Below are 25,644 nucleotides of genomic sequence, written 5' to 3'. Positions count from 1 at the left end.
TGTTTTTTTTTTTTTTTTCCCCCCTCTCTCTGTTCTGGGGGGGGGGTCATAGGTTTTGTACAGACATGCTTTACTTAACTACAGGGTTACTTTCTGAAAAATGCATCGTTTGGCAATTTTGTCATCGTACAAACATCAGCACGTACTTATATAAACCTAGAGGGTATAGCCTCGATCAGTGTACTTATACAAAACTAGATGGTATAGCCTTGATGCAGTCGAGACACGGTAAACACAAGATTTATGGCGCTGCTGTCAGTGTAACACAGCATACTGTTTTACGGTAAAGTAAACTGTAAAATAATGATAAAAGTACAGTATAGCAAATGCATAAACCAGTCTGTAAGGCTGGCAGCACAGTAGGTTTGTTTACAGCAGCACCACCACAAACATGTTGCACTACGACGTTATGACAGCTACAACATTGCTAGTTGATCATTTTTCAGCTCCGTTAACTTATGGGACCACCGTCAAATATGCAGTCACTAGTTAAGCGACACATGACTATAGATACCAGGGTGCAGATGCTTTCAGTGCCTACTTTAGTTAGCATGCTGTGAGATTGCTTTGAGGGTACAAGGCTGGGAAAAAAATGGAAAGTTAATCCATAATATCAAATTCTCACATCACATGGACAAAAACCAGAATGGTGACTTTGAAGATGATACTTTCTGCCAAACAGCTATCAGCGTTCATTGTTGTGCAGTGCAGCACTGAAATGTTCAGCAACTGAATTTGTGCAGTGGAGCAAGTGGTCTGTTTTATTATCCATTGTTTTAGCTTTCTACCTTTGTTTCCTTATACAATGCACGCGTAGAAACACAAAAGCACAAATACCCGTACACGCACAAATACCCGTACGCACACAAACACGCCGATACAGGTGTGCACACAATTAGACAAACACCCAACTTCATATAGTGAAAACATTCTCTCAGGAGAAATCTTAGTGACATTTTTTTTTTCCAGTGCAGTTGGCATTTTTGGTTGTGCTGAAGCGAGCAAAATCGTGTTCAAAACTTTAGTTTCACCACTGTAATTAAGCAAAGTGGATGAATCAAAGCAGGGTTAAGTTTGTCATAAGGGCCGTCGAATGCATCTGGGTGAGTACACTGCATGAGAGACCTTCAGTAGAAGATGCATTTTAATCAGTAATAGGTGTGTGATCAGCTTTTGGAAATGGGTAGCGTTTTGGCCCAATAGGTAGCATTTTGGGACAGTCGGTAGCGTAGTGGTTAGAGCTGCTGACTTTGGACCCAAAGGTTGCAAGTTTGATCCCACCTCTGGTTGTACTACCCTTGAGCAAGGAATTTACCCTAAATTGCTCCAGTAGCATTGACCTGCTGTGTAAATAATTGTAAGTACCTTAACACTGTTAGTCGCTTTGGAGAAAAGCGTCAGCTAAATGAATAAATGTACTTTGAGGGCCCATGTTTGAAGCCCACCTCCTGCTGCTGTACCCTTCAGCAAGGTACGTACTCTACATTTCTCCGCAAAAAAATGATGGGATGCTCATTTGAAGCTTACCGAAAGCTGTTTTTACTTTTGATGGCGGATGCATTTTGGCGGGAAAGCAGTCTTCAGTGCTGAAGAAGGCTTTCCTGTCAAGATGCATCTGTCCCAAAAAAATAGTTTCCCAGTGTGCTCTTCCATCACTCATCAAAATCCTACATACAACAGGGGGGTTTTGAGCTCCCAAGCTCTTTATTCCTTATTGTACTACAAGTTGGATAAGTTGTTTTGTTTTTTCCTGTAACAATTACCCAGCTGTGTGAATGAGTAAATTGCTGTATGCAGTTTATGACTGTAAGTTTGTTTAGAGAAAAGCATCACATGAATAAATATCATCTACAGCACATGCAACACAAACAAGTGTACATTTGGGATTTCCATTTCCAATGCAAACAAATTGTGAGATTTATGCTTGTTGGAAACATTCCTGTAGGATTTCAGGCCTACACCTCTTTGTGCTGTGTCCTTTTTCTCACAATTTCACTTTGAAATTAAGCATTAAGGAATATGGTTTGGTTGTAATTTAAAGGACACAATCTTTAAAAATGATGAATTGCTGATTGATTACCGAACCTTGTACGATAACTTGAATGATTGATTGGCATCTTCTCCTTCATTGTACCACAAATTGTTATTTCTGAGGGGACAGAGGAGAAATACATACAGCACTTAAGAGTAACAGCATGGGGATTATGAGCATAGCCTGAAGTTTTTTCTTCTTTAAGTGCCTGTCACTGATAGAGCCCACAAGTTCAAAAATGTGCTGAGTTTCAGCTTGCTATTTGCAATTTGCAAATTGCTTTTGCATTGTAACACTTAATTATCCTTCCTGAATCTGTGGTACACGAGTCAAGTTGGCTTTAAATGGATCATCTGCTTTGACAGACATTTCCCTTAAGACTCAGTGAGAGTTAATCACTGGAAAATCCCCCAGTTACACACCCTGCAGTATTCAGGGTCGTGGGCTGTATATTTTGCTCTGCAGGTAATGTGTTTTCTTAAAAAAAAAAAAAAAAAAATCATTTTACATTTTAACAAATCTGTTTTTACATCTGTGTGGGTGAAAGAACATCTCCTGCTATGGTTTGTTGATCTTACATAAACCCAGACCCGAAGAGAAATGGTTTTAGGTGCGTTGTCTTTCTTATCATGCTGCTGCTGAGATTGAGTAAATCCAGCTGAATAGTTTAGAGCTTCACCGGGTTTTGGAGTTAGACTTAGAAATAGATTTATTTTCTAACAGCAGCAGCGGGAAAGGAGGCTTTGTTGCTTGCAGAATTCCTCCTCTTGATCATGCTCATGTAGGGGTCATGAGGAATACAGCATAAGTCAAGTCATTTCCACCTGACATTTGCCCCACTTTGCATCAATGGTATAATACCTTTCCCAAGTGCTCCCCAGCAGGGTTACCACCAATACTGTAAACCCCCTGACAGGCAGGTTGGACCACAAATTCTGGTGTCTCCATTGAAGTTCTGCTTTTAATTTGGGTGTGTCTCAGACCTTTATCAAATCACTCTGAGTTAGTCAGTACAACTCTGTAAAAAGGATGAACAAGTAAAATCATTGTGAGCCATAGCCTGAAGTTTGCACTAAAACATTTTATTCTTAGCCAGTGAGACACACAGTAATGTGCTTGTACACATGGTAACAGGTAAAATGCGCTGTGGTTTTCTGAATCACTATGGGTCATAGGAAAGCATCATGTTGATGCAATCAAAGTTTGTGCTTTCAGAGAGATCTAAGGCCCCATTACCTGAGGCCAAACTATTGGTTTCACTGAGAGCTCAACCCCTCAAATTTTGCTGTTATATGCCAGAAAAGTTAGTTTTCCTATCAAGTATTTGTTCATGTAGATATTTATTTAGCAGACACTTTTGTCCAAAGCAACAGCCAGTGAACTCATCAAACCACACACCTTCTTCACCAAGGTGAGTTACACTGCTAGATACACTACTTACAATGGGTCACTCATCAGTGGAACACACTCTCTGTCATTAACACACTATGGGTGAACCTGACCACCATGTCTTTTGACTGTGAGAGGAAACCAGAGCACCCGGCATAAACCCATGCAGATACGGGGAGAACATGCAAACTCCACACTGACTGAGAGGGGATCGAACTCAAGTCCTCTCGCACCACCCAGGTACCGTGAGACAGCTACGCTATTCGCTGTGCCCCCATATATATGAGCTCTGCCTAATTGTAAAACCTTTAACAGTGTATGAATAAATAAATTCTGTGGATTTTTAGACTGCTATATGCTAAATTGAATGCAATTGGTCATATTTACAAACTGAACTGCTATCATGTTGATTCTGTGCATGAGAATATGCTGAAATCAACAAATGGGATACCTGAACATGGCAGAAATAATGTCAATGTCCTTTTTTACCCTACATAAATGGCACTCTGAATGTGTATTGAATATTTGGTAAAGTGTTACCAAATATTTCTCGTTGGTGTCCTGTTTAGTAATTTCTTCCGTTATATAAAACAAAGCAAAAGGAGTAAAGCATTGCTAAAATAATGTCAATTCAATTACAAACCTACAAGAAACCACATGTCTATGTCATTTAAAAAAAGAAAATTACTAAACACCCTGTCCTGCTCATTGACCTGACTAAGTGATGATGGTTTAGCATTTTGGACAAGTTTTACGAATCTTTTCGAAAGACACTTTTAACGCACAGCGGAATGCAGTGGGTCTGTGATTCCTCCATCACGTGAAGCCCGTGAAACAGTAAATGGGGAGGGGTTTCAATTAGGCCGTAGGGAAGCAAGGCAAAATCGCAATCGCACTGGGGCAGCACTGGCATCTGATCAATATGACTGATTCAGTGCACATTTTGAGTTCTCGCAGTGATGCTGCCCTCAATGACACATCCACATTAAGAGCTGAGAGGAGTGTTGGTCCTGCGAAGATCCCCAATTCTGGAACAGGTGAGATCCTTGGGGTGGCACTTGAAACACTGCTGGTTGCTAACTAGGGCTAATTGGTGCTAATAACAATTTGTGTCTTGTTAGTGACATGCAGTGGGAGCAAAAATTGTTTACAGCTTTGTTTCTGTTCTGCTGGCTCTCGCAACATGAAGGTAGTGAAATATGGTAAGTAAATATATTTCATAGTTCCTAGGTGAAGGTTCTAGAATTGCATAAGGTCTGGGGAAGGTGAAACCTGTTAATTTGAAAGAGATTAAGCTCAGGAAACCAGCTGAGGTCTCCCTCCCAGACCTTTGACCAGCTATATCTCCATGTCTCAGCTTCATAACTCGCGGTTTCCATGGCTCTTGAGGAGGAAGCAGAAAAAGTTTCCATTATTTCAGAAACTGATCTTCTGTTGTATGTAAATGTATTTTTTTAATGTAATTGGGTGTGCCTTTGTATTAAAACCATCCCCTTTAAAACAATGACATCACTTATATCTTCCATGGGTACTTACAGGCTTTGTTTTGCTTCCCTGAATATGTTCATGGAACTTTAGTTCTTCTGTTCAGATCTGACTCGAGATTCTTAGTCTGCTCTAAATAATTCATGCCATTGCTATAGCGAAGCTATATTTTTGTTTTTAAAGTAAAGTCGGTAGATCCTGAGATTATTGCTAAGAATTTTAGTGGTCTCTGTATGGCAATTGGAAGAGTGCAAACCTCACTGGGCATAATTTACCCAGACAGCCGCAATATAACGGGAAGCCACGTGCGGAATACATTAGCTTCTTTCAAAGTGCTTTTCCACTCAATTGGTTTGGTGCTTCTATTCAAAGAACCAAGTAATAACACTGTTGAATGTAAAGTTCACGAATCAATTACATGTGATTTAGAAAAACCAATTAAAAATGGTTTTGCCTAATGTGTAAAGAGCTTGAGAACTGGACTGACAAGCGGTTAATGATTAGATGCCAGTCTCATTAACTATATTATAGTATAATGATGAAACAGGTAAAATAAGGAGGAAATAATGATGTAAAAACCGATATCGGAGTAGCTGAAATTAATTGCCAGAAAACTAAGCTATGAGAACTCTATTTTTTTGTAGTGCTGTTGCTGCATGGTGCTGTTGTCCATTTGTGCAATATGCAAACAATTCTCCTCTCCAGCAATTATGCAAAGTTATTTTTATTGTACATGACCGAGTAGGGTTGCAAGGTTTTACGCTAGCTGTAGCATTTGCCGACGTCTCCTCTTTGCGTGACTTCCATATCCTATGGGTGGGGACGTGTGCTTGTCTGTGTGCCCATTTTCCCAAACTGCCCGATTATCGAGGGGTCCACAAGGTATATTTCTGGGAGTCGCTGGCCTGACCGCTGTGGGCCCGTGATGCCACCAGCTGGTTCCTTGAGCATAGCTTGTCGAGATGAATTTCGGTGTGGCTTTGCATGGCTGCTTTGTTAATTATTGTTAATAAAACTCATCTCTAAGTTATCCTTGACTTATTTCTAACATGGAAAACGGGCAGGAAACCAACTGTCTACTTACATGTGTGTACTATTATCTGTTTTATACTCATTTAGTTTTTAAACAGTTAAAAATTATGTACATTTAGTACATTTATGCTGCTTGTCTTCTGTAGTTTTAAGGACTTGAAAAGATGCTGTGACTGCTATGTTTATCAAGAGATTCTGCATAACATATACAATTTCATTCTGAGAAACTAAGAAATTTTAAATTTCTGTTAATCAGCTTATTTGTGTGCAGTGTTAAGTTATTTTGATAGTGGTGGCATGTGTCTGTATCAGCGGCTCTCCAGTCCTCTCTTGCATAGAGCCAGTCCCCAAATCGGCTCTAAGTTGGCATGCCCTCTGTCGGTTGTCTGATCAAGGAGCCGCAACTGACTGCTTGGTCCGGAGACCGAAGGCTACGAAAGGCAGACGGTGGCGTATCTGTGAGAAGGCTGTGAGGAAGGCAAAAAGAAGCCTGGACCTCAGGGTTAGGGTCCTGTTGGTCCAGCTGGTCTTTTTAAGTGCAGTTCTAAGTCAACAGTCCTAAGGAGTCCCTCCAACAACTCAGCTCCCAGGTTTCCACGAGGCCCTTCACAGAATTTGACTTGCCTGAATCTTCTGTGTGGCTCTCAGGTACAACTGCAATCATTGTCGATCTCAACAGCCATCTTTTTTCTGTAGAGTAGTGTAGTCCTATGAGGCAAAAACTGCATATCATGAGAACTTTTTTGATTTGTTTTTTGGCAGTGCTAATAGTAAATGCATTTTTCAATGTGTCTTTTTTTCTGTGTGCATGTGAACTGAAATTTTTGATCAGTTGTATGAATTTGTATTAAATGCTGTGTAATAGTTTTATTATTTTCACCATCTTATGTTGCCTTTAAGGACATGCCAAGCTGTTTGATCCATGACAGCAGTGTGCTGAGAATGACAGCATTGAAACACCGTCAACATGGTGGCTGTAATCAGTTGCATGACTTTATTAGGATTAGATTATCAGATGCATAAATGTGAACATATGCAAAATGGAAAATGTGAATTTTGATGCATTGAATATTGTGGGGACTTTCACTTGCATCTGAAAACCATCATGATGGTTTGAATCTGACACCTGTTAGCACTTCAGGTCTAGGTGAGGCATGCTTTTTTAATTGTTACTGGTTTTGAGGCACCTTTTGGTCTGGTGTTACTTTGGGGTTCATGTGAGGTGAGGCACTGTGGGCAAAGCTCAACATCTTCATTCTCTACAACAAAGCAAGACTTTCCATGTGCTATTTGATGGGGTGGATGAGAATGGGTGATCAACTGTCCCTTTAATTGTTAACACAATCTAGGGACTCAGGTTTAACGAGGGGAAAAAAAAAACTTGATTTGGAGGAGAACTTCAGTGTAATGATGATTTTGATGTAATTTGAACGTGTTCTTCAATCTGTTCTTTATCACATTAAACAGCCCAATTTAGCGAAGCTGAGCTGAATTGGTGAAATTGATTGTCAAAGGTAATTTTCTGCAGATAATTACCTTTCACAAACCGAATTTCAAAAACTGAGCCTATGGTTTTCCTTCTCCATTCTGTAAGCACGGAGAGGTTTTTCAGAAATGAGAATTCACCTGTTTGTATGAAGGTTAAGATGCCACCAAAGATGCTACCAAAGGGCATTTCACTGTCTATGTAAAGATGAGGTGTGATGGATATTAATTCATTTCTCATTTGCCACTTGCTGCACACATTGTTTTCCGTTCTAATTTTGACCTTCTGTTGAATTTTGATAATTGAATCATTGACGCTCCATTCTGGGATGTGCCCTAACTAGTCTAATGTGCTCTGCTTCCAGGATTTATTCCAGATCTCTGGGACCTTGGTTTAACATGAGTTATGTGCAGTGAATGATAGCTTAATTTTGAACATATTTCTCACAAGTTACCAGGAAACACCTTAAATACAATTTTTAGAAGTTGTCCAGCAGCGGTCTTTGTGATATTTAGATTTAGCCTCATGATCTGCATCCATAATGGAGATGTAAAATACCTGGCCTATTTGTTAGATGCTGTAATCTGTCCTTCAATGCTGGTCCACAGTACCCTATCAATGGGTTAAATGGCAATAGCTTTTGTGACACAGGTACTTTGCAGTAACGAACTCAAAGAAAATGGAAATCTATGGTCAATCTAACAATTCGTGGTGTAATAAAGAGGGGAAATGATGGCAAAGGTATCTTTCTGCATCTCTTTGCTCATATATCACTACTGGGAGTTATCCTGATTTGTTCTCTTCACTTTTTTTAAAACATGTCCACCTTAAGTTTATGCCCATTGTTACTCATACGACACGTTACTTTGTACTTCATGCATCTCTTGCATCATAAGCATTATTAGGTAACGATATATTAAATTCCAAATGCATGTGTTCAAATGAAAATTTCAAAGAGTATATTATCCACTTCTTCCCATCTCCCAGCCTCATTGGTTCTTGACAAAATCTCTCTAAGGCTGGTTTCCCAGATAACCAGAGACAGTCCTATACTGGGATGTGGTGCAAAATCTTGAAGTCCGGATAAGTGAATATCCATGTAACGCTATTATTACAAAAGCGGTCAATATCAGTGGTCTGTATAGGTTTTATTTTGGATGAGGTATGAGCTATGTTTAACTGAACTATTGATTAAATGTCTTGCACAGATCAAACGCAGTAGGGCAATAACTGCTGTATGTTAATTGAATAAATTTCATATAAAAATGAGCAATGACGATTTTTCTCGAATGTTAAATGTATCCATAGGCATATTCGCAGTAATGCTCAATAACTGTGTTCTGTTCCAGATGTTCAGCAATGAACAAATACAGTAAATGACTTTATTGAGGCTAACGCACTTTCTATGTTTTGTTAGACCATCCTGAATTCGGTTCCACATGACAAAGTATTGTTAGTATAGTGGTAATGCTTTTTGTTCGACGTGAGTCAAATCAATAGATTTATTTAAATTGGCTGCACAGTAAAGCAAAGTAAAACTTTTCATTGAATTATTTGACAATTCAGAGAGTCACTGCAGAGAAAAAATATAGCATATGCTAGTACACAAGGAGCAGTCTTGAGACCCACTGCTTTGGATAATTTCAACTAAGTTTACCCTCACATTTAAATCCATTAAGGACTATTCTCCTAGACAATATTCAGAACCTTCTATTCTTACTGTTAAATGCACAGTAAGCATAGAATGCCAGAAAGGTGATTGGCTGTAACTGAAACTGTGATCACAGTGGTATTGTTGCTGTTTGGCTGCTGAGAAATATTTCAATTAAATCTCTGAAATGCACATGATACCCTCCTGCATAAGTATGTATAATTATAACTTCCTCTGGATAAATGGTACGTGGCTCCTACAATGATAGCTGTAGTTCTTCGAAACAGTTTTCTAACTTAAGTTTGAGCAGCTTTAAACATATGCAGTGTCTGATTTATTTAGCAGAAACTTTTTTTTAAATTCACAGTGACATACCAGGTTTAGCTATTTACTTTTTCGACCCACAGATGGTTATTTTTACTTCAGCAATTCAGGGTTAAGTATCCCTCAAGGGTACTCCAGCAGGAAGTTGACCCCGAACCTGAGTCGTTGACGTGCAGTGCAATGGATAAATCTCCTTCACTGCCAGTTGTGTGTGTTTGGGAGTATGCTGTTGAACACATCTTTTTGTATAAATTCATGAGTCATATATCAATCATTGTGCTAATCAATATCAAGTTAAAAATCAGATCAATAATAAATAACCTGATCCAGATCAATCTTTTGTTGTCCTTTTGTTCAGTGGGAAATAAGGACAAACAATCCACCCTACCATTTCCCAGCCTATTCATCACCTGTCCTCCCTTTTCAGTCATTCCTAAAGCACAAGGCTCGATTGTCTTGTCTTACCCCAGTATACTGTTACCACTACACACCTACCCTAACCTTTCACATTCATCTTCACCTCTGACCTGCTCTCACGTGCGCACAATCTTGTGATCGTACAGCCCATCCCAGCCCCCTGTTTTTTCCCCTCTCAATCTTCTTGTCTATGAGTGTACAAATTTAATAATGCAAAGGCAGTGAAATTCAAGCATTTATTTTAAATTGAATTTATCTATAAATAAACAAGTAAATTGAAGTGTAGAACAGAGTGTTTCCTATGTTCTCCTAAGAGGTCATAATAAACATGTCAGTGATCCTGAGATCCTAAATGCTTCTTCAAATCTGGTCTCACCTCAAACATGTCGGTCTTGTTCATTCCATAACCATGTGGAGCTACAAGGTGTGGGGCCCTGTGGAGTCACAGTTCTGGAGGAATTGTATAACATTCCCCTTTTGCTCTCTGCCCGTTCATTAACGTTGCCATCTGTTCCACCCGTCGTTGAATCATGATGTTCTCTGGATTCTACAGGATCTGTCTGCACTCTTGATTTGAAATACGTGTTCAGAACGCAGTGTGCTCAGACCAAGCCCTGTACCAGCTGTATTGGTGGATATCATGTTGTGACACCTCTATTGTACTCAAAGTCCAGACAAGTTGCTTTAAATAGCTAATATTTTATTTGTGTGGACCATTGCCCCCATCATCAGCTGGGCTGTGGTGCTCAGTGTTGGCCTACGTGGACTGAATATGAGCGGTGTACATTGTGGAGCCCATGGTAATTTACATCCACAGATATCCTCAAGGGGTGTTTGAGGTGTTCCAGCAAGTTTGTCCTCAAGCCATACCCGTGCCTGTTCCCTTGAACAGTGTTCTGGTGCCGGTGTTTCCATAACAACGAGTCTCGTAGTTGTGATTGTCCTTGTGATCTCTCGTGTTATGTAACAGGAACCGGGGAGAACTAGAAAGGAGAACGTTGACTAAGATGCATTGGCTTAATGTGCACACCAATGTGCTTTCTCTGATTTTGTTTTTCCCCTCATTTTCTGCCTGTCACTTCAAGGGATGTACCTTGTTGATGAAGCTTGGTTGACAATGCAATGGATATGTAGAGTATGGTAAACACCACTGGATTCATACCATGCAACTGGATGCAGCTGAAGGCCACAAGACCAGTAAAATCTACACTCTCTCTGTGGTACGGCAGCTCATACCATGAAGCACTTTGACTCGCAAATTGATGGCGTGTTTAATATTAATCCTGTGCTGAACTGAAGTCCTGTCCAGGATACACGCCCAATCTCGTGCTCAGTGATTCCTGGATAGGCGATATACCACAATAATGTTGACAGGGATAAATGGTAAACAAAACTGAGAAATACTTTTGCACTTTTATTTATCTAAACATATTTGTAGCCTTCACCCTTCCAGTGTCAATCTCGCTTAACATCATCCCAAAGTTTTATCAAATGTTTCTATTGAGGATAGATAATGTAGAGGACAACGAATGCTTAAAATTTTCCATTTTACAATTTTATACCTCAAATCCCTAAGCCTGAGAGAAGCTGGCTTTGTTTTAGCTTTGGAGGTACGTTGGAAGGCTTAATATGTTGGGTTTGAGAAACGATGATGAAACTGATTGCAATTATAATTTTAAATATCTTGTGTCTGTTCCAATCAAACACGTTTACTGAAGGTAGTCAGTCATGCAAATTTAATCCCTTTCATATGCAGCTCTTGTATTTCTCTTCCAATGCAATTCTTGCCCATTTCTACATATTTAGATCTGAGGTCTGAAAACTGATTTGTCGGCTTGGCTCTGGTAGAGGTTAATGATTGGCAACTGAATGGTGAGTGATGCTCGTCGTCATCTTGATCCCATCAGGGGTACGGAATAGCAAAAGAATGACAAGCTTCTGTGTTTCCGCCTACTTGGGACCACATTCTGTCATTCTGTCCTCATCCCTCTCATTAAGTTGATGGGCTGTCTTTGTGACCACGCTGACTCCGTGATACATGATGTGCTGGTTGAATGTGCGTGGCTCATCCATCTTCACCTCCAATTGTGTCCGTCGGGAGGTTCTCGTTCATCCCTGTGCTCATGTGATGGGGCTTAAAGTGAAATTGACTTGTTGGTGAATCAAGCTTTGAGAGGTGCTGTTTCACCCATCTGCTTCTGGTCAGTACAGTCCCAGTGATGTGTGAATATACATTTTTGGGGAATTCATGTGTTATAAAGGATTTTGAATGCTTCCGTGATTGGTTCTGTGGCTAGTTTTTCATTTTGATCTCTTCTGAATTGAGGTGAATTAAGCTCAGTAGATAATCACATGGCCCAAAATGACTGCTCACATAATAGAAAAATTACCTTTTATCATTAAAATTGTTGTGGTACCATTGCTGCTGAGATCAGACGGTATGTGTGTTTAAATTGGGATAGGTCAGCTCTGGACAGAAGTCACTTCTATCCATTTGTATTTCAGCTACTTTTATGTGTGTTGCTTTACATGTACATTTTATAGTAATTTATTTTTACAGTAAAATTTACTGAATGTAGACAATTTTTTTCATATTTCTGCTTTGATGTAGAGAATGATGTTGAGTTTTGCCCACAGCGCCTTACCTTACAAACGTTAAAGTGACACAGGACTCAAGGTGCTTCAAAACCACTAATAATTTAAAAAAAAAAAAAAAAAAAAAACTCTTGAAATGATCATCAAAGAAATCTGGTAATCTTGTCCATCCTTTATCAACAACCACTTGGTCAGTCCAGAACTGCAGCGGTCCAGAATCTGGAGGATGAGATGGCTAGGCATATTGCACTCTAGAGGGTACACAAGTCAAATCACACATGCTCCATAGGCAATTGAGATTCACCAGTCTTCCTGAAACTCACATCTTTGGACTGTGAGTGGAAACCAAGCATCGGGAGGGCACCCAAACAAACATGTTCAGACTCAAGACTGGGACAGGTTCACATCCAAATGCCCAGCCCAGAAGCTTTGAGTAAACGGTACCACATGGTATGGCACGGCACTATGCAGCCCTGGTTCCTTTTTTATTTAAAAAAAAAAAGTTTCAACTTATTTCAGTACTAATCCTTATAATTACTTAATAATGGATGGATGGTTGACTGATAAAGCCATAAAGCAATTGAGTTGCATTAGGAGATAAGGGAGCAAGCTAAGGCTGGTGGTGGCGTGGATACGTTGTGCTATGAGGTAAAGGACGTGGTTGAGTCATTCAGTGTCATCGCAGATAATCACCCCGGTCTGCGCACGAACACAAGGGAAACAATGTGGAGCCATTCAAGATTGGCAGGGCACTTCGTTTGGCATATACGTGGCTGTCGTTCAATCTGAAAGCAATTTATAACAAATCCTTTGACAGGCACTGAAGCGATGACATACAGTAGATTTTCAGATGTTTTACTCCAACTACTGTCCTCATCGCTATGGTGTCACATGTGGAGGACTGCGGTAGCGTAGTGGTTAGAACTGCTGCCTTTGGACCCAAAGGTCACGGGTTTAAATCTTACCTCTGGCTGTAGTACCCCTGAGCAAGGTACTTAGGGCTCTAAATTATTCCAGTAAAAATTACCCAGCTGTACAAATGGGTGAATAATTATAGGTAGATGAAACATTGTAAGTTGCTTTGGAGAAAAGCATCAGATAAATGAATAAATGTAATGGATTTTTTTAAAAAAAACCTTTTAATGGCTTTCAAGTGCTTCTGCGCCATGGTTATGATTTGCTTTTCAGCTCCGTTCAGCATTTCTGAGACAAATGTGAGAAATGGACATGCGGGCGAAGTGCGGGACACGTCAGAACACACTTTTTGCCATATGGTGTGAGCGTGTGTCTCTCCTTGCTCAACGAGCTCGAGGCACAGTGACTCTTCTGGCTTCTACAAAGGTGTTCCCACCAGTTTTTGTGTGGAGAACCACATCATTAATGTGTAAAGTCTGCCCCTGGGGTGGAAATGAAGTTGGTTTTTGTTGTTTCAGGACATTTTCAAGCTGGTAATACAGTGATATTAGGTCATTATTTTTGCTTAAGAAAAACGATCTCCTCGGAGTCGCTCCGAGATATTGATCGTTATTACTCTTGCTGCTTCTGCTGCTGTTATTGTTCTACAAGGAGAGCAGCATCATCCTGGGGGACCACGCTGAGAACAAACGGAAAGAGCGGTGACTAAAAGAGCAAACAGTTCTTTTTAAATGGACCACTTCACAGAGGCATTGCTCATATTTCAGGTGTGCCAGAATGACCTGTGCACAGGAATTTTCAGCAAACTGCATGCGAGCAGGAATCGATTTCATTACATTTATGTTCCCCTTGTTTATCCTAGCAGCTTGGCAATTCACTCTGCATTACGGGTTCCATGCTGCAGGCAATTAACTTTTCTTTAAAAAGCGTTGACTGATGACGCAACTGGTAATTTTGCACACATCTGGTGTATGATTATCATTCCATTTATTCCATGGTTATAAAGGGGGCAGCATGTAGTTGTTAAAGCTGTTACCTTACAAATAAAGGACCCTAGTTCGATTCCCACCTCCTTTTGCAGTACACATTTACATCTATTCATTTAGTTGACGCTTGTCTCGTAAGCAGCTACCAGTGTTAGTCTGCCTACAATTATTTGCCCATTTATGCAGCAGGGTAATGTTACTGAAGCAATTTCAGTGCAAGTACCTTGCTCAGGTGTACTACAGCAGGAGGTGGGGATCGAAATTGCAGCCTTTGGATCCAAAGGCAGTGGCTTTAACCACTACGCTACCTGCTGTACCTTACACTTCTGCAAGGTACTTACCGTGGCTTGACGGAGTAAAATGTAACCAGCTGTGTAAATCGGTTTCCTAGAATTGCTCATAAAAACATTTTAATTTGCTTTTGAGGAAAATGTAATAATGGCTGTGCAGAATTTGTCGAAAAACTGAGTTTATAGCTTATGTAATAATTAGCAATGACAAATGAAATAAGCAATACCTGCAACAGTCGTGAAAGCAAGTCCTATTGAGGATGCTGCAAGAGGAGTCAGCTGATCTTCACCGTGATTCATCCTTTCCGTCCTGGAGCACAAAGACGAGGTAAAAACGAACAAGGAGACAAAAGTCAGCCATTAGCATCCATTAGTGATCCGGTATCAGCTCCCCTTGCTCTTAATGACACTGTGAATGAGAAATGTGCTGTGCTGCACAGGTTAGCATGCACAGGACTTATTACTCACAAAGAGCCTTGAATGCATTCAGAAGACAATGCAGTCCATATGTCTCACTTCATCTTCCATGTGATGTACCTCAGGGTAACGGCTGTATATTTTAGCTACACCGACTTAACATCTAACGAACGGTGGGGCTACGCATTTTTTTAAAGACACGATTTTCCAGTTTTAGATGACAGAAGAAATGCAATAAGTGTATTTTAAGTGGCATTTTCATGCTTTATCTGCTTTCTAAACTTTGTTTGTTGCAGACTGAGGGCAAACCGCGGTTACGTTGTCAGCTGAGTTGACTGTGAAACGTATCAAAAAGATAGCGAATAGGATGGATGTAAACCTCAGTTCCACAGTGTTTACGACTTATCTGGTGCTGCTCAGTGTTAGTGATCAATGGGATTATGAGGTGGATCATTCAACAGCTGGTTTTGAATAAGGATTTGTGGAGACATTTGTATTCATTTTAGTATTTTAATATTGCTTTAAACTAAAATTCTTAGTATGCTTTTATTATAGCTATATCAGATAGGTACAGACACTACCATGCAAAATTAAATTAAGCTTATTAATTTTCATAAAATTAAAGGTTAAGGATTTGTTGCTTGCAATTTCATTGTGTTTTTGGAGTTGCAATCAAAATGAATTTATTTTTGGTTCATACTGTATTGATAAATCAAGGAGCGAATTTGTTTCATTAGATGATTTTAAAGCAAATTTATCTGCTTCTCAGTGTTTTTACTTATTTGTAACTTTAAGTTTATTTAACTTACATTTTTTCTTTAGAAAACTTCAAAATTTGATAGCTACAATGTAAAGAAAATGCTCAGGTTTCATTACAACGTTTACAGGTTAATAATATTTAAACTCAAAATAAAATTGTGTTAAATTTTCCTCCCAGCTTGGCTTTGAATGATGATGGAATCATTATCTAAACTGAACATGTTTGCTGGAAATTAATTGATGGTAGTGAATTGTGTTAACGACTACATTAGATGTAATTAGTATTGCCCCCAATTATGATCTCCACATTGCTTCATGTCCCAATGGGCTCCTTATTTGCCTTCATCACTTTTAACAATACTGAGTATTGTTTTTGGAACAGTTTTTAAAACTTACAAATATCTAGCACACTTGACATCACTTATATTTACTTCATGACAAGTAATTTTGTAGGAGAGTTTAGCTCATCCTGTATTTATGAAAACTCTTTATTATGTATGTTTTTTGGTGAAATAAAATTGTCGTGTGCTTTAAGTTACAAAAAGGAAATCTGAGATTTTTCAGTGAAAGGCACATATGATATCTAATACAGTGCAAATAGCTGAATAAAAACCTTGTGGCAGAGTTTGAAACCAGCTTGCTTCAGGTGCTGTTGTATCTTGGATTTGTTTTAGTTATATAAGTTTGTACATCTTACCACTTAATATTGCCTTTTATAAATTTCCAGAGTACCATTTGTGTGTTTGATTGTTTTTGCGTGTGTGAGACATGTACGTTTCTCCTTGTGAACCACTCATCTATCCATCGTTTTGAATGTGCACTTGCCATCAATTCATGCTTTTGTTACTAATGGCACTTTTGATAATAAATTGTCCTTTCGAGCCCCTACCACACCTCTTCAGGTCCGGTGTTCACGGGCTCAAACTGCTGTAGGAAATTTTTGTGAACTGATTTCATGACTGTGGCAGCTGAGGCTGTGAGTGATTTATGGAAAGCAAAACTAAAGTGGCTACTATGATAATAGGATGGATAATATACAGGAAAAAAGCACATTTGGAGAGCCTGATTGGCCAAGTAAAGTGTCCCATACTACAGTCTTGGGCACCTCAAGGTACAATACACAATTTTATCTGTAAAATGGGGTTAAATGTCAAGTGGAATCAGTTCATGATGTAATGAACAAATCGAGTTTGGGATTTGCGTCGATGAATTAGTCGTCAGGATTAACCTTTAGACATTTTAATGTGATTTCTAAGAGGAAAATGGCTAAAAGTACAGTCTCGCTTGAAAGTATGTGAATCTTGCAGGGGTAGTCATTACTCTTCTATGAAATATTAAAATAAACATATAAAATGAAAAGTTTACAGGGCTGATTCTACTTTCTTTAAGAAATGCAACTTGGGGTTCGCTTCTTTTAACTCCTGTACTATTTCCGTGTTTCTACTACACAAAAAATTTTTACTAAAACGACAAACGGCATTGACCATTATACACTGATATCAGATGAGAAAGACTGCTTCTCCTTAAATAGCCATGGAACGGCATATGTATGTATTTTGGCATATGTACTTTCTCCACTTTTCTGCAAAGGTCAAATGGAATCTCCAATGAAAGCAGAGCACATACTGACAGAAATTGGTGTGGTGGTTTCCCTAAAAGGACTGACATTCCCAGGGTGCTGCACGTGTCCTGTGATGTTTCCAAGGTCACTTTAATAATAGCCAAAAAATCTATATTGTAGAGGATCCCCATATCTGTTATGTCATGTGGTTACAGCAAGGAGCAGCGCTGATTGGTTAGTTAAGGGAGCGACTTTTATGAATTTAAAGTTGCTGTTCATGCCGAGTGCTAAGACCACATTAAGTAACATTAATTTTTCTGTAGTAAAGATTTGCAGTTGGTTATAATGTAAAATGACAACTGTCCTTTGATTAGAAAAGCAACATGCAAATGAGTAAAATTCATCGTATTTAATTATGCATCATTATTTGGATACAAGACATTGATAAAGGAGGGGTTTGTATGCACACCATTAGTGTTCATGAACACTTAATGCAGTTAAGTAAATCAGTCATCTCATTATCAATGTTTACGTTTGAGATCCGACTGCAGGGTGACTGCTGCAGTGCTTCCAGGGTGGAAACGGCATTTCTGCTTTGACATTTCATTGTTCTAAACAATATGATCTACTTCTGCATTCTGACATCATTAACATCGCTGGCAGGATCGGTGATTGGAAGATTAACTGGAGTGCTCAGGTGAGGTTCTTCTGTCCTTTGTTATTCATCACTGAAATTGATTAAATTTAATTTAGCTGTTAGTGCTGGTAGTGCTGCTGCCTCATAGCACCTTGGTTTTATGGGTGTAGGTTCAAATCCGGCTCAATTGGTATGGAGTTTTATACATTCTTCCCTAGTCTATGTGGGCTTTCTTGAGATGCTCTGGTTTCCTCACACAGTCTGAAGACTTCCGGTTCAGATGGATTGGTGATGCTAAAACTGCCCGTAGTGTGTGACTGGAGTAAGTGTGTGTATATGATGAACTGGTGTCCAGGGTGGTATCCCACTCCTCGTTGCGCCCAGCGATGCCCAGCTTTGGACCACCGTCGAGGGGTAGAGCAGTCCTGGAGTAGAGAAGTTCTCTGTAAACACACACTCCAACCTTGTCCTTTGAATTCAGGCTCCTGGGTTTGCACCTTCATATCGTTTGTGGCTACATTAGCTTCAGAAATGCAGTATTTTTTGGATACATTTTTGTATTAAACTATAATCTGCTCTGTCTATTCCATTACGTGAATCAATAGTTTAATTTGAGAGTGTAGCAAATGGACTTCATAAAAATGGGAAGATCATTTGCTTTTAGTATGTAATGTGTAATATGAATGGCTCAGTAATGGAATCTGTTTCTACACCATTCACTGAAACTTGGGGACCTTTATTGGATTAAATAATAATAAATGATAAAATTCTCCGCATATTTAAAGACTTTAGGCTGTGCACTGGCACTTCAGTCGAAACGGAAATTCTGGACCATAAAGTTGTTTCGCGTTGCTTCTGCAGTTTATCGCTCCCGAAATCAACATGCCATGATATTGAATCAGCAGCTTCAATATTTATCCTTAATGATATATTGTAAGGGCGCTGAGGGGGGCTGCTGTGGATTAATGTAAATTGTATTATATTGCTGACGCTTAGTCTGCCACGGGGGAATTGTGGAGGGTTCAAGGAATTCCCACCATTGTATCGAGTAAGGGGGCACAGAATGACCTGAGGGAACTGTCAAAGTGTTCAGCGGACTGTCTCATACTGCTTTTCGTGCCTTTGTCATGACTGCTATTAAAAAGACATGTAGGCATTCAATAAAGAACACTTTTCCAGAAACCTGTATCCTGAACCAGTAGCTCCATGGGGGGGAGCTACAATATTATTAAAAGTATTACCTCTTTGCAAGCATTTTATTGTAGCAGTAAATAACAATGGTGCACGCTTAAACCTTTTGGCAAACTTTGCTTACAGCTAAATATTCCAGTAAAATTATCTCATTATTACTAATCTGTTTTGCTGATGTTTATAGTAGAAGGCAACTTTTGATGTTTGTTAATCAGTTTCACAATGATTTCATCATTCCTATTCTTACAGTATTCTTGCTGTGATTCAGTGTGAACTTTGCTATCAAGGGTGCTGCAGCATGAGTGGGATTCAAACCGGTGATCTTCACATTACAAGGCAGCAGACCACAACATTTCATCACTTTATTGTTGTGTAATGAGGAATTGAGCGAGGAAGTCTAAAGCATCACTAGTGACTCCTATATAAAGACATTAATCCACTTAAATGGTATTCATATTAAATTTACATAGTAGGAAATTAGTGGTGACAAGCCAGTGTACTGAAGAGTCAATGAATGGGCAGGAATTAGGACTTCCTTTAGATTTTAACTTGCAGTCAGACACTAACCCGGTCTATGCAGAGTCAGGCGTCAACGAACACACACCCTTAATTTTTATCACTTCCCCTTGATGTCCTCCCTTGCTGTCTGAAGGAAGAAGCAGCCCCTCCTGTTGAACAAGATGCTGCACCAACTAATGCATGAAGACATTGAAGGATATTGTGCACAGAGCACATTTGCATTAGGAAATTGAAGTTGCTTGTGGGGGGGGGGTACTGTTTCTCAAGTGCTGTGACTTGGACTTGGCTGCACCCAGTGTTTTTCACAGCCCATCTGTCACTTCTGCGTTGCTCCGAAGCTCAAAAGGTCATATTGAAGGAAAATGCTTTACTGTAATATATAAGATTTATGAGTTTCTTTGAATCTAAATCAAGATTAAGCGAAAGGTCTTAGAGCAACTGTACCCGGACTCATCGCAGTTCAATCGCTAAGTATTTAACGTAATTCTAGTTTTTGATCAGTATCAAATAGTGTCTCATTGGAAACTGATTTCTATGTCTTATGTGTTTTGGAAACTTTCAGTTTTTTGGCAACTGGGAGACCCTATTACTATTTCAAACTTACTTTTGAGGATGGCCTTCATTAACGGAACAAGAAAGACCTATTTCATCTTCAAGAACTAGAGGAGATGGGGAGGGAAAAATAGGACACTCTGTATCTCCATAGAAACTGTACTCTTTGTAGGGAAGATCTGATTCATATTTTAACCTTTGACCCAGCTACCTGTGGAAAAATACAAAAGACCAGCATAACTGATTTAGTTGTGTGCGCCTTGTATAAGACAGGCTTGTATCACTGTGTAGCTGCATAAGAAGATGTGAAAAATGAGGGGTAAGGTAAGCAGTGTTAACTTTGAATTGAGGTAAATTAAGTGGTACCCATTATTAGAAATGCAAGCTTTTTGCAAATTGGCTCCATCTACTGTGTGACTCCAGGATGTTGTTGGTTGTATTGTGCTTTTGAAAAAAATCAGGATTCACTGTGATTTACCGAAAACATAAATGATATCCTTAGATTATTGTATATCTGTTGTTACCGATATAATACACATGCACCAATAGATGAAGTACTAACATTTCTTGTAACACCGTTTGCTGTTGACCAATCCGAGTCCCACCATGACTGAAAACCTGACTTTTTACATTTAAGTAGTCTTTTCATAATCACTTCAATTTTATGAATTTTTTTTTATGAGTTGGGTGTTTCTAAATCTATGTTAACTGAGAGTGATGGCAGTGCCCAGAAATATATTTTGGAGGTAAATTTTATTTTCTTGAATAATCTGTTTGCTTTAGTAGTGTCTAAATCTAGACTATGCATTTCCACCCTCTTTTTTTAATTTAAACAAACCACTTCAATTAATGAACTAACAGCATGTTGCGCAACTCCTTTTAAACTGTGTTCAGCTTAGGCTGGGAACAGTAGCTGTTTCAGGCTGATTAGGAGCACCAAGCTTAGCGGCACTGTGATCACTAGGTTCCGAATTTCATGCCCTGCCTATTGTTGCATACTTTTTATTTTATCCCCCCCATTGCATGTTGTACAGAATTAAAAAATGCAGTCTAAACAGTATCTTCACGGTGAATGAAGTCTACGGTGTACATGAATCTAGAGTTGACGATACACATGACTTTGACAGTCGGTGACTAAACAAAGTGAAGGTACACACTGGCAAGTTGGGGGGTGGGGGGCACTGAGATAGTTACGGAAATAGTTGGGTGCTCTGTTTCACTGAGTCACAGTTGGACAAGTCGGAAAATGAAATTATTTGAACAATGATGGTACAAGGCACCTCTGACACTTGCGCCTCGCCGTCGTGGTGCTGTGCTAAAGATGACGACAATTCAACTTTTGTTCTAGTGTTGTCATGTTTTCCAGCTGTCCTTATACCACGAACAGGGTAATAGCTTCAACTGATTAGGACAAATCTTCTGGTAGCTAAATTATGTTGAAATCTTAAACTGCTGTCTTCAAACCTGTAGAACTGTAGTTGTATGAAATTTCAAAACCTCATATTCAAATATGAAATGACAGCAATTATGAATTAAAGCTCAAAAAGTCATTTCACCTAGATTGGTGAAGTGTGTTTAAAAAAAAAAAAAAAAAAAAAAAAAAAAAAAAACCCACATGCACTGAGCCCATCAAGGGCCCGGGCTGTCAATCCACATTCTATGTGGTAAAAGAGGGAAACCTCTGGTCTTTGAACCTGTATTCTGTTAAAGTGAACATGTTTTTGCTTTCATATAGTGCATAATAAGAGTACCCGTGTATTATTGCATAACGACATTTTATTATATCTGCTCTTACACATTGTATTTTAATGCCCCCCCCCCCAAGCAATTCAGGTTAAATATTTTCAAGGGTATTTAAGCAATAGCCTTTTCGTAACCACCATTTGCTTTTTAGTCCAAAGTATACAGTTATAAAAAGTGAAAATTTACGTTTTCCTTCTGAAATCATGACTAGAGAGAAGACCCCATACGAAATACTGTCAAGATCGACGTATCACTGTTTTCTTTCGTCACTTGGCGCAATGCTTTCCAAAAAGTCCTCCACGTGTATCCCATATCCAAACACAGATGATAAATGAATTCGGGCACTTATTCTAATTATATGTGGGCTGTTGTGTTGTTCATACAGCATAATTTGAAGGAATGTTAGAGCATTTTTCGTTGACGGGGCCTTTGCCTGAATGGAAGTGAGATTTCAGTACCACCTTTTGCTGTGTGACTCTGAGAAGAGACTTAAGATTCTGGCCGCCCTTCAAGTAGATAAACTGACATTTAATACGTGCACGCGTTCCGTAATAATTTCCATGTACGCTCTGTGTGTATGAATTATTCACTTTGCTCTGTGAGCTAGTCTCCTCCGGAAGGCTGCTTGTCATATCCACCGTGTGCTGTTAGTGGGAGGGGTTGGTGGTTCTGGACTGCAAAGGTCCATTGATCGTGGTCATGAGGGATGGCAGAGCTCTGCTGCACCATTGCAGGACGGGGTCGATTGCGCATTAGACACCTTCTAGCCTGTTTGTGTCACACCTGCATGTGCTGCGTGTCATTAGGCATCGTGGCGTTCAGATGATGTAACTCATGTGAAACATTCCCCTATCTTTCAGAGATTTTACCCATGTTGTCATCATACGTATGTCGTGGTCCTTTAAAGTCCAGCACAGAATTCAAATGTTACACATGCAGTGTTTTAGGCTCTTTCTCTCATTTCCTCCCTGGCTTGGAACATAAAGCCTCAATTTTAGGCCCTTTATGACTTGTGGATATATTCAGCACCTTGACGCCGCACATTTGGGCTCCTAATGGTGGCGTGAAATAACACCTGTTTGTTGTGTCGCTTCTTTCTTTGCGTGCTAATTCCGTTCAGTCAGCGAGCTTCTCGCATTCTCCGAGGTCTCGGGGGCGCAGTGTCGAGTGCAGCACGTAGCTACGGGCGCGTATTTCTTTTTGGGAAAGTCTGTTGTATTTCGAGGTTTGTTTGCGCAGGAGCCAAACAAACGGCAGGTGTGTGTGGAAGCCACATGACCTGTCCTAAAATATGGGGGTTTTATTTATTTAATTTATTTATTTATTTATTTTTTTTTTTTTTAACTAGTACACGATAGGAGTTTCCAATTAATGGAGCTCCCCATGTGTGTATACTTTCACAAGGAGCATAACTCATCAGCGCTTCTCCCATCGTGCTTTTTTTTTCCCCTTGATATTTTGATCCCTTTTAGCGTATCTACAGGAGAGGCGTTTTAAATAGTTAAGATGAAAAAGTTTACAAAGGTGATAACTTGACGCAAATAGCCATGGTTGAAAGAGAATGCAAGGAAGCCTACTTAACCCAAAATGTTAAGACCCCGAAGGTCAGCAGCCATCCCTGCCATTGCCGTCATCTATAATGAAGCTCCCATGATGCCTCAGTACGCAGGAAAAAAATCCGAATATGCTGATCGCTTCAAATGATGGAGTCCGTCTCTCTGGCATCTCAGCCTGTCTGCATGATGGTAACATGATGCTGCTGTTATTTTCCAACTCCTCCAGAATGAGCTTCCAGCAGACTTTGGCTTCATGTGTATTTATGCATTATTTCCCCTCAGGGATGTATGTCTCTGAAACACTATATCTTTAACCCTTAGCTTCTCAGGATTGACAGTAAATGCTCAGCTGGGTACTAGCTGTTTTACTCCGTTTTGTATGCTTCATTTACAACAGTTCCTTCTGCACGGACTGTGGTGTGCCGCGTTTTTTCGTCGGCTTCATCATATTTATCGCTTCTGTTTCACGCAGGAAAAAATGGTTTGAAAAGATTGCGCAATCTTGAAAATAATTCGCAGAACTTGATGTCCCGGCAGAACTTTGAACACGGTCCCAAAAAAGGCTTTAAAGATGGAAGCAGTTGAGGGATTTATGATCCGCAACATATTTTGAAAAAAACGAGCAGATTTAGTCTCTTTTCGTTCCCTGTCTTGGAACCCTGATTTGATTAAACCATGTGTGTCTATCTACCTTTTATTTACATTTGGATCGGTGACCAGAGACATAAATATGAAGTACTTCAAAGCTAGTTATACACATAAATGATGATGACATCAGTTACAAGCTTTTTTTCCCGCCATTTTCTTTCAAAACACCTCAATAACTGCTTGCGTTGCTTTACTCTACATCCTTTCAATATGACTTTCTGTATCATCTGCTTCTTAAAGTAATTTTTTTTTCCCCTCCTGTTGCCCTCTCCCTGCTCGCCTGCCCGCTCGCTCGCCACATCAGCTGCCACCCCGTGATGTGATGCGACTGCTCTGAAGTGCACACAGTCAGAACCCTCTCACAGAGCATGCCTCTGAGTCCGGCAGCCAGCAAACATGATCCATCCGACCGGCAGCGGCAGGAGGAGGTGCAGCAGGAGTCGCAGCAGCAGTGCGCAGCCAACGGCGACCGGGGGGACTCGGACAGCTCCAGGGAAGACTCTGTGTATGACACCATCAGCACCACCGCCGAGACCCCCCTCTCCGGTGCCATGGATGAGCCCCAGGTCAATTCCGTTGTCATTCGCATAGGGATCCCAGATCTGCAGCAAACTGTGAGTAATAACAGGTTCCTCTCTCTCTCCCTCTCTTCCCTTGCTCTCAATGACCCCCCCGCCCCCACTTGCTCATGCTCCTGTCTGCGCTCAACCATCTTTCTTTGAGTCGCGTGGCTCAAATGCATCCGGTCCCTGGGGGGGAGATGTAAATCAGGAAAAAATGAGAGAAAAGATGTTGGGATCTAAACTTGGAGTTAATTGATGGCTCTTTCCTTACGCAGCGGTCAGACTTCGCAGTTTTACTCGATTACTTTCATCGGTGGACTTGGATTGAGGTGCTGCTACAGTTAGGAGGCAATGTGTTTACAGGTGCTGTAGTGGGCAAAGTTGTTAGACTTTTTATTGTATGATGTCCCACCTCCTCCAATGCCACTATGGTGGGGCTGTGATCTGATCATGGACTTACGTAAAATAATTCAGGAGTTTCCATGGAGCCTCAAACATCCACCCTTTCTCCCAATCTGGGGTGTAGAATGTCTTCCACCACGTCGCCCAGCTGTTCAGTGTGTGTCACCTACGCTCTAAAGTCTGCTTAACCGTAGTACCAATCTCTCAGCTGTCCAGATGCTGAGATCATAATTACTCAGGAGCGATAAGGGAATCCTTGTTTTAACTGGTGGCACTCTTCCAACATGTACCACTGGCAAGGGAACCTGTCACAACTGTTAACTCTGATTTTCTTAAGATATTTAATTACCCTTCTGTATCCTTAGGAATTGAATATAGAAATCTAATTCCATTTAATTTAAGATGGTAAACTACATTTTCCTCCATGTTTTGCATGACACTGTACTCTTAAGTGTGGGGTAATTAACTATGCTCTCATGAGCTGGGTTTCTAAA

General features: G+C 40.0%; 1 protein-coding gene across 5 annotated transcripts in view; it reads left to right on the top strand.

The window, feature by feature from the left end:
* LOC108936537 (SH3 and multiple ankyrin repeat domains protein 3-like) overlaps positions 1 to 25,644 on the top strand; it is a 205,775-nt gene that overhangs the window by 8,084 nt on the left and 172,047 nt on the right. For 4 of the 5 annotated variants that reach the window (XR_003797304.1, XM_029248682.1, XM_029248683.1 and 1 more), the window contains one exon: positions 24,490 to 24,799. Coding sequence is in view for 4 of the 5 variants with exons in the window: in XM_029248682.1 (XP_029104515.1) it covers positions 24,554 to 24,799 (246 nt within the window). In the remaining variant the exon portion in view is untranslated. Of the gene's footprint in view, positions 1 to 23,658; positions 23,727 to 24,489; positions 24,800 to 25,644 lie in introns of those variants that run through there. The other variant, XM_018755953.2, reaches the window with a different exon arrangement.

The sequence above is a fragment of the Scleropages formosus genome, chromosome 24 (genome assembly GCF_900964775.1).
Source record: "Scleropages formosus chromosome 24, fSclFor1.1, whole genome shotgun sequence".
Lineage (NCBI taxonomy): Eukaryota > Metazoa > Chordata > Actinopteri > Osteoglossiformes > Osteoglossidae > Scleropages > Scleropages formosus.
Note: the sequence above shows the minus strand (reverse complement) of the source record. Positions and strands in the feature narration are given on the sequence as shown.